Genomic DNA, 15,889 nt, shown 5'->3' with positions numbered 1-15,889 from the left:
CAGAACAAAACAACACTCACAAAACTGCTCTTATTATTTAAATACGGAATTTACGAAAGCCAAGTTAATCCAATGGGCCATTATGTACACAAGTGCGTGAATATTAGTTTACATTTACACATATATTCATATGAAATTAAGTACAAAGATAAATTTTAAATAAATGTTATCTGTGAAAAATACATAAAACATGACTGATAAAAAAAAGTTCAACTTGGGTGCTTGTTCAGTATTTGGTGCTTAAAATCTTTGGAAAAGTTATTCATATATGTGAGTATATATATATGAGTATGTATATATATACATAACTTGTGGAAGTTATAAAAGGTGAGAGAGATAAGGAAACCGTATATGTCCAGTGTGGTTTTAATAAGTGGGGTCAGAGAGTCGAGGTAAGGTTTCCACATAGGCAGTACTCACACAGCATAAATAGATGATCAGAAGTGAATGGAATCCAGTTTACCCAAGGTCAGTGCCACTCGAAAGAACTAAGAAATACCGAAGTGAATGCCACTCAAAATCGAATAGCACCAAGGAACTTTCCAGAGAAGGCAAACGAAGACAAATTTTGATAATGTGCTCATATTGATAGCGGATGTTCATTTGACTTCCTCCTTTTGTCTTCAAGACATTGACCTTAGTGACGTTCCTCCCCGTGGTGCTGAGTGCTAGGAATCTTATAATGACCTCACACAACTCCAGTGGGAATCTGCCTGCACTGGATGCTAGCAATCATCCTTCTAGACAAGTGCCGGGTTCCAAATCTTGCATCCCAACCCCAACTTTCTTTGTGCTCTGAATTCTGCAGACATCGGGATCCTCTCCCTCGGCCTAGGGCAGGATGCCTTTGGCTGGCACTCTGGACACGTTTCCCTCATGGCACGGGTCAGGTGAAGACCCAAGCCAGCTGCTAGTTGACGCAGGGGCAGCAGAAGCAGCAGATGGTCCTGCAGGGGTTCTTCTTCTTGTACTGCACCGCCTTGCGCACCTGCGCCTTGGCCTCACCGGTGTAGTCGAGGGTCTTCTGCACGTTGAGCTCGATGACGTTCAGCGTGTCCGCCTGCTTCTCCACCAGCACAGCCATCTGCAGGAAGAGATCGTGCACGTCGCGGATGCGACCCTCCAGCCGCAGCAGCTCGCGGTGGCGGCTCTCGATCTCGTTGAGCGCGGCCCGTGCGCCCTTCACATCGGCCAGCAGGTTCTCGGAGAACACGTCCCACTTGCCCTGCTCGAACATGTCCTCGATCTGCTCGCCCGACACGTCCTTGCCCATGATCTCCAGCTGCCGTTGGATGCGGATCTTGCAGTTGTCGCGCTGTTTCATCTCGGCCTGGTTGTACTCGTACATGGCCTGCTGGAAGGCGAGGGTCAGCGCGCTGTATTGTGCGTGCGAGATGCGTGCCACCGCCGAGTTCTCGCCGTGCCGGGCCTGCGCCTGCTCGCTCAGCTCCTTCATGGAGCGCAACTTCTGGTGGATGCCCTCGCCCCGGGTCTTGATGGCCTTGGCGATGGAGTTGGTGTCGCGCTTGATGCTGCTGAGGCGCCGCATGGACGTGAGGAAGCGGACGTTCTGCCTCCCCAGGCGCTTCACGTCGATCATCAGCAGCTGGTTCTCATCCTGGATGTCCTGGATGACCCTGTACAAGGACTCCAGGATGTGGTCAGTCTCGAACACGATGTCCTCGTGGGGAGCGTCAAAGTCATCGTCCCCGTCTGGGAATTGCTGGTCATAACTCCTGGATAACTCCAGAAGCTCTGCAAGCCGGTCCTTCATTTTGCCTACAAGTAGAGACAGCAGTTAGGATCCTGCAGTGACAGATTTTTGTGTTCAGAGGGACTGAATCTCAAAGTAAAGCAACAGTTCTGCTCAGTGCTCCTAATTCCTTTTCCCTGGGTGCATTAAAGGGTCTAAATTTTACTGACAAGTAAAGAAATACTACGATTCAGATGACTCTTACCATGTTTCACAGCCTTTGCACATCTGCAGTTCACTAACACAGGTGCCCTCAACCCAATCAGTAATTTAAAATTTTAGACAGCTTTGGGAATCAATTTCTTTTTCTTGCTTTTTGTTTCTCCGTCAAGAATTTGACACACTAACCTGGCAGTGGTGGCGCACGCCTTTAATCCCAGTACTGGGGAGGCAGGCGGCGGCAGGCAGATCTCTGTGAGTCTGAGGCCAGCCTGGTCTACGCAGTGAGTTCCAGGACAGCCAGGGCTACATGGAGAGACCCTGTCTCAAAAAGAACATAACAAGTTAAGTTGGCTTGATGTATTGGCCGCTTAGAAATGCTGTCATAGGGCTGCGTGAGAGATGACTCTGTGGTTAAGAATGAGGTTCTGCTCTGGCTGAGGACCTGAGTTCAGTGCCCTGAACTCATGTCTGCTGGTTCACAACTGCCTCTAACTCCAGGTGATCCAATACCTTCTTCTGATCTTCTTGGTCAACTGCACTCATGTGCACATATCCAAACTCAGACAGACAGACAGACAGATCGACAGACACACACACACACACAAACCAAACAAAACCTAAGATCTGAGTGAGCACAGTGGTGCGTCCTTTTGCTCCTAAGGCAAAGACTGGTATATGTAGTTGGTTGTTTTACTCTTTATTCTTTGTTCTCTGTTCTTTGGGGGCTTGCCATCCAGCTCCCCAATAAATACACACATAGAGGCTTACTCTTTCTTATTACTTTCTTACAGTCCCTGGCCTTAGCTTGGCTTATTTCTAGCCAGCTTTTCACAACTTAGATTATCCCATCTACCTTTTGCTTCTGGGCCTTTATCTTTATCCTGTATACCTTTCTTTACTTCTTACTCCATGGCTTCTGTAGCTGGGTGGCTGGCCCCTGGAGTCCTCCTCTCTCATTTTCTCACTCCTTGATCTCCTCTTCCCATATTTTTCCTATTTACTCTCTCTGCCTGTCAGGCCCCCCTATCCTTTCTCCTGCCTCTCTATCAGCTGTTCAGCTCTTTGTTAGACCATCAGGTGTTTTAGACAGGCACAGTAACACAGCTTCACAGAGTTAAACAAAGGCAACATAAACAAAAGTAACACATCTTTGCATCATTAAACAAATGTTCCACAGCGTAAAAAAAAAATGTAGCACATCTTAAAATAATACTCCACAACAGGCATATCTATAAATTTGAGGCTAGCCCGGTTTACATAGTGAGTTCCATGCTAGCCCCGGCTACATCGTGAGACCCCGTCTCAAATGAATAAGTAAATAAATATATAAATAAATAAGACAAATGCTGTAAAGGTGCTGGGGAGATGGCTCAGAAGACTCAAGTTTGATCCCCAGCATCTCTACAAAATCTGGATGTGGCAGTGTACACCTGTAATCCCAGCGCTGGGATTACAGACAGGAGGCCCTCCAGGGCTTGGTGGCCAGCCATTCTAACCAAATCAGGGAACTCTAACTTCAGCAAGAGACTCTGTCTCAAAAACTAAGGAGAGTGACTGAGGAAGACACCAACATCAACCTCTGGTCTCCACATGCTTGCCTATACTCATGCACGTGCACCCCCCCCCTATACACACACACACACACACACACACACACACACACACACACACATGAAAACACAGGCCACAAACAAATGCTGCCAAAGCAAAACCCGTCTGAAGTAAAACAACACCAACTCTAGTAATAGTAAGGCGATTAAAAACCAAAATTTGGACATCAAAGTCAAGTGCAGAGGTGTGCACCTGAGGTTCCAGCTACCAGGAAGGCTGAGGCAGGATGAACACTTGATCCTATGAGTTCCAGTAGCACGGCCTGGGCAATACAGCCAGACCCCACGGGAAAAAAGGTGGAGATTTTTTGGCTCCTTTTCCCGATATTTTCTTTCTTTTTTTTTTTCTTTTTCAGAGCTGAGGACCGAACTCAGGGCCTTGCACTTGCTAAGCAAGCGCTCTACCACTGAGCTAAATCCCCAACACCCCCCCCCCCGCCCCCGATATTTTCTAATGGTAAGCATTGTTGACATTTTTCACAACTAAAAATCCCTTATACAAAGAATTTGAATCATACAGTCCTACAACAATAATATAACATAGTCTCTTTTATCCACCATGCAACAGAAACCTTTGTCTTTTTCACAAGGTTGGTACAAATCATTGCTAAGACAAAGCGATGTTTTCTACATGCACACATTTTTCGGTGGAGTGGACACGTGAGTTGGGGCTAGTCTGCCCTTATATGTGGTACTTCCTGGCTAGAAAGAACCTGTGGCAAATATACCAATAGTCACACAGAGGTACTGAATCCCCTGGAGCTAGAGTTACAGGCAGTTGGGAGCCACCCGGTGTGGGTGCTGGGCACTGAAACCTAGTCCTCTACAAGAGTTGTACATGGTCTTAATTACTGAGCCATCTCCAGCCTCTTTTTCCTGTTCCTTTTTCTCCCATTAAGTTATCAGGAAACATTTAAAAGTAATACACTATTCTGAGACTTCTAAAGAAAATGCTGGAAAGAGGAAACAGATAGGAACTTCCAGGAAGGCAGCTCAGTACTACATATTGAAAGCTTTTCAAGTATATATTTATTCTAAGGACACATGGGAGGATGTGTAGAGCATGGTAGGTATGTATATTTTCATCACCATATTATCTTTGCAGATATTCAAAAATGACTTCAACACACACAATGCTAAGCTACTTATTGGCTACTCCATAAGTCACAGAGTTTAGGAGGCCATCTAATGAGATGAAAAGCACACATGTTCTCTCGGGTAGCAAAGATAGCTAGGGAGAAGAGAATTGCAGCAGTCCCACATGACTGTCTGAACGAGACTTGAGCAAGATGCATCAAAATGTTAACAGCAATTTTCCTTGAGTCATGGGATAATGTGATTGTCACTGTTACTTCCCCTTGCTATTCTATATTTCCCACCATTTTATGAGATCCATACAGATTTTATAACTAATTGTATAATCTATGCGTGGCCATTAGATTGACATTCTGTGTTTCCTGAGGAAGAACACTGGCTAACTAGTATAGAATGGGTGCCACATCCATCTGCTTAAGTTAGTGTTCAGTGCATTCTGCTCTCCAAGAAGTGGGTGAACGCAGTGCCACTTTGAGATCTTTGGCAGCAGTTAACTCTGCAGCTCACACACGATTAAGCCTGTATGATAATGAGTATTCAGAGACGGGTAATGCTTGGGGGGGGGGCGCTCACCAACCTAAGACAGAGCGCCTGTGTGGCCTGGGCAGGTGTCTCCATGACGGGTAAGGTGACCTGCTGATGTCTCACGCAACCTAACTCAGAAGCTCATTTTTTAGTAAAAGGGGGACCTGTAGGGTCCTGGCCCCTGTTTTGGGTAACTGTTGCCTTGCTTGCTGACCTTGACCTTGATATCCTCCCTATGCTAATTCCCTGCCGGGTTCCACCCTCCTGAACCCTGAACACTTAAGGGAAGTTCCTTGTCTATGTATCCTGCATAATGGGCGTTAACAGCTTAGATGCAAGATTGTAAAACATCGGTAGCGAACTTCTGCCCTCCGGGGTTCTCCCATTGTGCTGTAAGCCTGTATTTAAGACCTCCTCCCTCCTTCAATAAACAGCATTTGGCATTAAAAAAAAAAAAAAGAAGTGGATGAACGAAATGGACACATTTTGATGGACATAGCAAGAATAGTGTGCATGGATGCTTTCCTTGAATCTTGGCCAAGCCTTGCAAAGCATTACGATGGAAGGTAATTGTTGGTAGAGGGAAAGAATCACACATGCCAGGTTTCTAGGACTCTGTCCATAGATAGGTTCTACGCTCTCTACTGCTCCCCTAATGCTATGAAAGAACTATGGGAGGAGACCACCTCGTTGTCAGCATGAAGAGCAAAGCAGAGTCCAAAGCACCTAAAAGATGGTATCAGAAAATGTCCAAGGAGTGACTTGCTTTCAGGATCTAACCACCTGACACCATAGGTCCTCAATCAGTAAAGATCTAAGATCATTGCAAGTCTCTGATCTGTAGGAGATGAGAAGGGCAGAGGGGATGTTCAGACCCTTTGGCACGTGTTAAACAGGAGCCTTCCTAGCACCTTCCCGCCCACTCTTCCTGCACAGCACAGACCAAGATGGATACGTTTTACACACTTAGAAGTTCTCCCAGCTGCCAGCAAGCAAGCATCCGGAAAACGACAACGGGTGTGTGTGTGTGTGTGTGTGTCAACCAAGAGGTTTCCTTTTGAGAATGTCTTCAGAGATATTAGAAATATGCATCTTTGCTGAAGGCACATCAAAACGTAGAGGAGGGCACACAAGAGCATCAAAACAAGCTTTATAGCCAGTAGGTTGATAGGTACCACGAAATCCTAAAAGAGAAAACTATAGTAACTGATAAAAACAAATCAGACAATTCAACTGACCCAGAGTTTCACGGTGACAAGCAGTAACGTAATAAACGTTGGTAAGCTGTTCATAAAGTTGCTAAAATGACTTCTATTTTAATTCATGCTCAGGTGGAAAGTGCTAGAGATGGTTTCTAACGATCAGAAATCTGCTTATGTCCTCTAACCTTCCTTTTATGCAGGCATGGAATGTGGCCTGAGAGATCTCAGTACAACATGGAGGGAAGAGGAGGGAGGGAAGGGAGGTGGGTTGCTTAACCATTCTTTTGTTGAGCAATAACATTTCACGTGGACGCACATAGAGAAGTAAAGAGATGATGGTGCCTGAGTGGGTTTCAGCCTTAGGGAGACAGTGACGTCACCTGGAGGGTTTCCAGTGTGGCAGCTGGCTGTCCTGGGGCTTCTAGAATGAGCTCCTCGTGATTTTAGTATACAGTCAAATTTGTAGCCCATTCCACAGATTCCTATTGTAGATGCTTCGTGATCATAGAAGTTGAACAGTTCTGGAGAACCTTCATTTCCCCCCAGGTTGAAGACTCAACAGTGAAAGAAAAGGCTAGCTCTTGGCCTCTCCCCCTCCCGGAAATATGGTGTCTTTCATAATCATTGCCTTCTGGCTTCGGAGGATGGGGAGGGGCTTCATAGGAAATGGAAAGTCGTGAAAACAATCTAGGAAGCCCTACCAGTGCAGTAAGCAAGGATGACAGGAGTTTGTTAGAATCCCTTCGCTCTCACACGAACAGTTAAGGCAGACACTAACAAAAGGGCATTGGAAATGGAGATCGGGCTTCACCGTTATATGGCACCTTGAAGTGCATTAATAAGTTGTCTAACAGGATTCAAAAGGAAGGGTGGCATGACTCTATTAGCTAAATAGATGAGTCATTGGGACCTGGGTCCTACTATTGGATTTGGCCCATAAAATCTTGCTATTTTCTAGATATGGCTCAACTGGAAGAGTGTTTGCCACCCAAGCAAGAGGACCTGAGTTGAAATTCTCCAGCATCCATGTGAAAATCTGGGTTCAGTGATGCAAATCTGTAATCATGGCCCTGGGACAGCAGAGAAAGGTGAATCCCCGGATGTGGTGATATTTTATCTGTGTCCCCCAATAAAGCTTATCTGAGGATCAGAGGGAAAAGCCAGCCACTATATTAGATATAGAAGTCATGCAATGGTAGCACATTCCTTTAATCTTATCACTCAGAAGGCAGGAATCTGTCTGGATCTCTGTGAGTTCAAGGCCACACTGGGAACAGACCCAGGCATGGTAGCACATGACTTAAATTCCAACACTAGTTAATCATAAAGGTCTGGAGGTCTGTACAGACAGACAGGAAGTGACAGAGCTGGGCAGGAAGAGGAAATGATGTAGCTGGGCAGAGAGAGGAAATGATTTAGCAGAACAGAAAGGAATATAGGTGTGGGTATACAGGAAGTAGGTCTTTTTGGAGACTGAAGGTTGGTAAGGTGAGGTTGGCTTTGGCTTGTTCTATTCCTCTGATCTTTCAGAATTTACCCCAATATATGGCTCCAGGGTTTTTTTTTTTTATTATTATTAATAAGACCATTTAACAATTTGTCTTACACCCAGAGCTCCAAATTCAGAGAGAACTTTACTCAAAAAATAAGGCAGAGAGAAATTTTAGACTTTATTTAATGTTAACTTCTGGCCTTCACACACACACACACACACACACACACACACACACACACACACACACACACCAGCACATGAGAATACCACCACACACAGACACAGACACAGACACACACACACATACACACACACCCCCACACACACCAGCACATGAGAATACCACCACACACACACACACACACACACACACACACACACACACACACACTTTGCCCTACCAGGAAGGAGGACTCAAGAAGATTAACGAATGGGGATGGTAACTACAGAACTAACACACCGATGCTACCGAGAACGGCCACAAGAGTCCTTGTCCCTGCTCATCCCTAAAGAAACTTTCATAAACACAGTGTGTAGCTCTAACTCTGCTCATAAAGGAGACGCTTTAAGCACACTCACTCTGAAGCAACCAAAAAAAAAAAAAAGGACATTTTTGATTGTTATGCTCTACATTATGTTCCTTTGGAATGACAAAGGTAACGCCCTCTTGTCCTGACTCCATTTTGTATTCGCTTGGACAGTTCTCAGCCCTCTACTCCCATCCCCCACAGTGGTCATGCCTGCCTTGTCAACACATTTGAGATCTCCATGGCCTGCACCATGGTCCAGATGCATTAACCAAAGCAATTAAAGTAAACCAAAATAACTAGAAAACACACTTCCTCCAACAAAAACCACACCTCCTAATAGAGCCACTCCCTATGAACGTATGGGGGACTAATTACATTTAAACTACCACAATATAAGTTAGAAAGTTTAGTGTTTTCCTTTCAATGTGAACTTAAGTACACATTTAGACATAGGCACTTTGAAGTATATGTTGTACCCAGCTATGGATGAAGCAGAAAGGATCTTATCCCCAATAGAGCATAAATGGTCACTTTAGATTTTATAGCAAACTTTAAATAATTATTAAAGGAGATGACAGCTACAGATCAGAAGGTGCTTTGCTGGACCGTATGAGACCCTGGGAAAAGCTCCTCTATCATCCCTTCTCTGGTGGGTGCAGCCCGCGCCAGGGCACACAGCCTGGTATGCTGAACTCACAGCCCTGCCCACGCTGGATGAGGTCACGGCCTTGTACAGACCTTGCTCAACCACTTGCACCAGCCCCTCCTGCCCAGCCACCCCCCACACCACAGTCATATGGTTGGGAACAGGACATTCCACTATGTCTCAGTAGCTTCGAAGTTGTTTTCTAGCTCACCCATAAGCACACACCCTGAAAAGACAACAAAGGCTCTTTCCCCAACAGGTTGACTCAAATCCATGAATAATCATTTCACTCAACGGAGTAATCCTTGATGCTCTGCTCTGTGTCTTGACTTTAAAAAGTGGCATATCAAAAAAAGAAGAAAGTATTCTTTGCTTGTCTTGTTTTTGAGACAGGGTTTCTCTGGGTAGCCCTGGCTGCTCTGGAACTCACTCTGTAGCAAACTCCGAGTTCGGCCCATTCTGCCAGGGTTAAAGGCATGTGCCACCACCACTGGCAAGGAAGTATTCTTCTATCTTTTAAACATTAGAAGCTTAAAATATTTTCTTGTTGTTCTCAAGGTAATTTGAAAAAGAAAATGCATTTTTTTTTAAAGTACATCTGCCAAAAACATATTCAACCTCTTCATAGGGTTCATTCAAAGCACAACATGAGAGTTTTAAAAGACTCTTCCTTGAGGTTGAGTATAATTATACAAGTTAGGGCTAGAAGAAATGATAAAAATATTTGCTGTATAATTCTCTCCTAGGTGTGGCTGCATACACAAGACCAGAACAATGGCAATATCAACGAGCATGCTAACATGGAAAGGGGAAAGCTTCATGGGGTACCACTCCCAAAACTATAGGCAACCCACCTGAAAGAAGGAGAATTAACCTCTTCCAGGGACGAGCCCCCTTACTGGTTATCTAATACAAAGTGATCATCCCTGAAACCATATACACAAACAACAAAAATGGACTCAGCAAGTTGTATTTGTATATTATGCATATGCATATATATGTATATATATATACACACATATATATGCAACAATAATAAAAAAAAGAGACTATAAATTTTGGAGTGGAGGGGACATGATGGGAGTTGAGGAAAGGTACTGGCAGGGGACTAGATGGAGGAAAATGATGGGATTTTATTTTAGTTTAAAAATGTGTAAAAATTAAAAATAAATTTAAAAAATTTAAATGCGTCCCTTTTAATTCTTAGGCAGGTAAAATAGCCCAGTGGGATAAATGCTTGCTGCATAAACCTGACAACCTACATATATATATATATATATATATATATATATATGAAATTTCTGACCGATTCTTTTTTAACATGAGATGAAGAAACATCTGAGTTTTTCCAATGCCGTCAATGTATGAGGTTTGTCAGGTAAGTGACTTTCGCAGTCACTGAAGTCTCTCCCTCCAACTGCCGAAAGTATTCATTCGTTTCAGCTGGAGACTCTCTTCTGAAATGCACTGGTGTGTCCCATCGCTTCCTTGTGTTAGCTACAATGTGTTGACCACTCTGCTGGCCATCATCCCCACCTGTGAACTGTGTGCTGATGCAGTATCTGATCTGTGAAGCTTCTCATCCAACACTGTTACTCCCCTCAGGCAATGACCGGGAAAGTTGAGCTTTCTCTTCCATTCCATTGACCATGAGTGCAATAGGAATTAGACATGACTAGCTGCTAGACACATTTGTAACTCCAGTTCTAGGGGATCCAAGGCCCTCTTCTGACCTCCACGTGCACCCGGCATGTGAGTGGTACACAGACATACATGCAGGCAAACTACTTATACACATAAAATAAAAACTAAAAATAAATAAAATAGAAAAATACAATAGTGCCGTAAAGGTTATATAAAATTTTTTGAATCTTCCACTTCATTTTTGGCAGCAACGGGTTGGTTACAAGTAACTAAAGCCACGGAAAGCAAAACTGTGGTTAAGTGGTTACTTCGATTCATCAAGAAATACTGTTGGTTTTTCTGTCCTTTGAATACGGACTTGCTAATGAATCTTGCTTTGACCAGGGGACAGTAGACCACGTGACAGAAGATGATACCTGTATAGCACAAGCCACTGGGGCTTGCCCCCTCCTCCTACTGGGGACCTTGTGAGGAAGCTGGAGCTAGCCTTCTGGAGAATGGGGACCACAGGAAGAGAGGGGCTGAATAGACTGAGCCTGGACACGACCAAGGGAAGATCCATCTAGAACTTGCTTATTGTGGAAGGCTTACATAGGTCAACTCATGTGACCCTCACAAACATAAGAAATGACAAGTAGCTACTAGCCAGGGGTGATTTATTGTAAGGATACTCTCTGATACAACTGTCTTTGGGTGATTCTGTGCCTCCCAAATGTACTTTTCTTTAATCCCAGTTTAGGAAGCTAACAGGAGTCACAGTAAAATCATAATTTATGAAAAGTTAATTCTCATGCATTTAAATTGAAAATTTGTTATACTTTGAAATGAAGATATAAGCAATATTCCAAATAACTATCCTGATGATCATGATAATATTTGATGATCATAGCCTAAGGTATATATTTTTTTAACTACACATTACATTTATGATATTCTATTCATATTTTATCTAAAATTTCATATAAAGCACACACGTTCATTTTTCAAAAATCACACATTTCTTTTTTTCCCCTAAGATTTATTTATTTATTATGTATACAGTGTTCTGTCTGCATGTATGACTGCAGGCCAGAAGAGGGCACCAGATCTCATTATAGATGGTTGTGAGCCACCATGTGGTTGCTGGGAATTGAACTCAGGACCTCTGGAAGAGCAGTCAGTGCTCTTAACCTCTGAGCCATCTCTCCAGCCCTTTTTTCTTTCTTTTTTTTTTTTGGTCGGGGGGAGCCGAGGATCCAACCCAGGGCCTTGCGCTTGCTAGGCAAGCGCTCTACCACCGAGCTAAATCCCCAACCCTAAAAGTCACACATTTCTTAACAAATCAGAAGATAGCTCTGTCTTCCCTGCTGAAAACCATAGTCACAGTGAGGAGACAATAAGGCTCTGTGGAGTTGCTTCACAGTACCCATGCTGCACAGGAGCCGGGAAGCTGCTTCATGGTGCCCATGCTGCACAGGAGCTGGGAAGCTGCTTCATGGTGCCCATGCTGCACAGGAGCTGAGGAACTGTGAGGTCAGGACAGGACAGAGATACCTGGTAGCTTTAACCTTGGCCAGGGTTCAGTCTGATAAGAGATCTGCAGAACTTGAAGAGCCAGTTTTGGAATGGAAGTGGATAGTTTTGAGTGTACCTCAATTCTACTGTTCAGCTCACCCAAATAAAGAGCAGCCAGCAGGTACGGGGCAACCTCCAAATGGCTTGCATCTGCCACACAGTGCCAGAAAAAAATGCACCGGAGGAGTTTCTTCACCTTGCTAAAAGAACCAAAATTAGTGGGAGTTCAAGTAAGTCTCTAAAAACTGTCAGAAGTTGATGTGACCGGACTCATCCTTCAGAATGTTAAGGTGACAGAAAAATTATTCTCAGAGCCAGGGGTCTACTTAGAATGCCACATCTACACATCGAAGTATGAATGGCCTAAGGCACAGCCCTGGCTGTCACGTGAAGTCATGTTCTGATTCCACCTGTACCACCGTTAGCCCTCGCCTGGGATTACTCAGGCTTCCAGGGTCCCAGTAGGTAGACAGGGTGATTCTCAAGAAAGGGATGCAATTCCTAAGAGACTGGTGCTTTCCAAGCCTGCTTACATCGCCTTTCCTCGCTAGCTACCTTCTCCCGTGTGTGAATGCCAACTGCATAGACTGGGAGAGGACTCAGTGGGATGGCCCATGAGGAGTTTTTTACACAGGAAGAGTAAACACTCTGTCTTTGCTATCTGCTTTTATCAGTTCATGAGATTCACGGGACCTTAATCCGTTCAAATAAATAATGCAGGTCTGGTAACCACATGTGCAAACAGTGCTATTAACAGCTTACTTCCTATTTCCTCTATGGCCCAAAGTGACCTTAACATCTACGTGCTCCTATATTATTCAAATTTAAACATTTTTTTATGGAGGGGGGCGTGGAGGAGACTGTGGGGGCATGTTTGGGCTATGGTGTACATGTCTATATCTGGAGGTCAGAGGACAATCTTGTGAGAGTTGCTTTCTTTCCTTCTACCTTTAAATTGGTTCCAGGGATTGAATTCGGGTCACAACACTTTCACACAAGTCCTTTTCCAACTGAGCCATCCTATTTGAGGTTTTAAATATCTTCTTTTCCAAACATTCTAACATCTCTCTCTCTTTTTTTCCCTGTTTAACTCTTTGTAAGAAGACAAAGACTCACAGAATTATTTAACAGAAAAATAAAGATTGGGGGGGGGGGTAGAGAGATGGCTCAGCGGTTAAGAGCACTGGCTACTCTTCCAGACAACCCAGGTTCAATTCCCAGCAACCCACACAGCAGTTCACAACCATTTCTACTTCCTGTTCCAGAGGATCCTACACCTTCACACAGACATACATGCTGGCAAAACACCAATGTATATAAAAGAAATAAATCACTTTAAAAAGTAAAGATTTTCCAACATCTATTAAATATGTGTCACAACTATATAATAACCCAGGATAAAAACCTAAAACATCTGCTTCCAGATTCCTTTTATCCCAGCAAGTCATGAATGTTCAGCAAGCACTAACCCTGGAACTATGACATGGAGCACATTTCTCTGGTGAAGTAGAGGATTCTGTGAGGTTTCTTCTGGACAGGGACATCCCATGGGGTCACCTAGAAAGCCATATGGCACATTCCACCAACAAAACCTTTGCATAGGTAAAAATAAATAAAATGAAGAATGATGAAGGCCACCTGGAAAAGTTAAGAAAATTCTAGAAAGGAAGAGAATGTTCACATGTGCTTTTATGTTCAAGAATCTTAAAGTGGTTTATTCCAGTTCCACATATTTCAGAGGCTATGAAAGAATAATGAAGTAGATAAGCCAATCTGAGGTCTGATAGCCTCATGACTTAGTGTCTATAAAGTCCTTGGATTAGCTTTCATTTTTATCATTTTATTATTTACTGTAATTTTGTGTGTGGGAGGGTTACACATCTGTGTGTATGTTTGTGCTATGGGATGGTCTTTCTGTATGCTGTGAGTATGTGTTGCTACCATTGGTTAATAAATAAAGCTGCTTTGGCCTATGGCAAGGCAGGATAAGAGCCAGGTGGGAGCCAGGGGGCGGTGGTGGCGCACGCCTTTAATCTCAGCACTTGGGAGGCAGAGGCAGGCGGATCTCTGTGAGTTCGAGGCCAACCTGATCTACAGAGTGAGATCCAGGACAGGCACCAAAGCTACACAGAGAAACCTGTCTAAAAAAAAAAAAAGAGCCAGGTGGGAAATCAAAACAAAGATAAGGAGAGAAAAAGGAGGAGCCAAGGAAGACACTGTGGGCTACCAGGGGAGCAAGATGTAATGGAGCACAGGTAAAACCATGAGACACATGGCGATACATAGATTAATAGAAATAGGTTAATTTAAGTTAAAAGAGCTAGTTAACAATAGGCCTGAGCCATAGACCGAACAGTTTGTAATTAATATAAGCCTCCGTATGTTTATTTGGGACCAAGTGGCTGTGGTACCCAGGAAAACATCCGGCTACATGTTTGTATATAAATGCATGTGCCCATGTGTGCATGTGTGGAAGCCAATCACTTTCCAACTTATTTTTTGTGACAGGGTCTCTCACCGAACCTGGAGCAACTCAGCTAGAATGCCTGGCCAGCAAGCACCTGGGGTTTTCCTGTCTCTGCCTGTCCAGTGTAGGGATTACAGACCCAAGCTGCCATACCTGGCTCTCTGTGTAGGTGCTAGGGATCTGAAGTCAGGCTCTCATGCTTGTACAGAAGAACTTTACTGAGCAGGATGGCAGAGGAAAGGTCTAAAATGGCAGCTGGGCACTTGACTGAAACACTGTCTATCTTCTAGATGAGGAAGGAGGTCGTGGGCTTGTGCAGGAAGATGAAGATACCAGAATCCCGGGTGGATCATAATTTGAGAGGCAATTTAGACAACCTGGAGTTCTATAGTTGGAAAGAAAACCAAGCTAGCGAGAATAGAACAAGGAGAAATGTAACTAACTAGTTGGAAAGCAGAGCATACAGTGAGTTCCAGGACATACTCATGATGTCATATGAGGCCTTTTTCAATTAGTGTTCTCATAATCACTGAATATTGATCTGGCTTAAATTACGATAGAGCTATACTGGAGATGGGGGTGCATGTGGAAATCAGCCAAAGCACCATCAATGCCTGAAACTGAAGAATCAGAGAATTGTGATAGAAGCATGTTATCTGGAGATTGAGGACACACACATCAAGGGGTTGGATGTGGTTGTCTTTGGTGTAAACAAGAAAAAAGACTGAGTTTTGTTTTCATTCATGGAATTAATTGGCTTTTCTCAAATGTATAAATTTGGTAAAAGTTAAAAAGTAGAAGAAAGAAAGAAAGAAAGAAAGAAAGAAAGAAAGAAAGAAAGAAAGAAAGAAAGAAAGAAAGAAAGAGAAATAAAAAAAGGAAAAGAAAGAAGGAAGAAAGGAAGGAAAAAAGAAAGGAAGAAAGAGAAAGCAAGCAAGCAAGCTGGGCTGAAAGGCGCAGACCTATAATCTCATCCATTTGGCAGGGGGTGCCTACGGTAAAAGAATCACAAATTCAAGGCCTGCCTGAACTAAAGACTGAGCTCAAGGCCAGACTGGCCAGTTAATGAGACCCTATCTGAAAAGAGAATGCAAAAAGGCAGCAGGGGTGTACCTCAGTGATAGAGTGGTTTTCTAGCCTGTGCAGGGTCCTGGGTTCTAGCTCCAGTCCTGAAAAACACGAAGAGGTTGTAGGTGGGATTCTAGC

General features: G+C 43.8%; 1 protein-coding gene across 1 annotated transcript; it reads right to left on the bottom strand.

The window, feature by feature from the left end:
• Positions 1 to 206: 206 nt before the first annotated feature.
• Positions 207 to 1,774, bottom strand: Stx11 (syntaxin 11). The gene has a single exon (XM_059272376.1). The coding sequence runs from the start codon at positions 1,772 to 1,774 to the stop codon at positions 911 to 913; it is 864 nt and encodes a 287-aa protein (XP_059128359.1). The 3' UTR covers positions 207 to 910.
• Between the last annotated feature and the right edge of the window lie 14,115 nt (positions 1,775 to 15,889).

The sequence above is a fragment of the Peromyscus eremicus genome, chromosome 8b (genome assembly GCF_949786415.1).
Source record: "Peromyscus eremicus chromosome 8b, PerEre_H2_v1, whole genome shotgun sequence".
NCBI classification, from domain to species: Eukaryota; Metazoa; Chordata; class Mammalia; order Rodentia; family Cricetidae; genus Peromyscus; species Peromyscus eremicus.
This window is presented reverse-complemented; position numbering and strand designations above follow the sequence as displayed.

What these genes read in the sequence shown, in the direction of transcription:
- Stx11 (XM_059272376.1), bottom strand. Translation starts at nt 1,774, where the DNA reads ATGAAGGACCGGCTTGCAGAGCTTCTGGAGTTATCCAGGAGTTATGAC.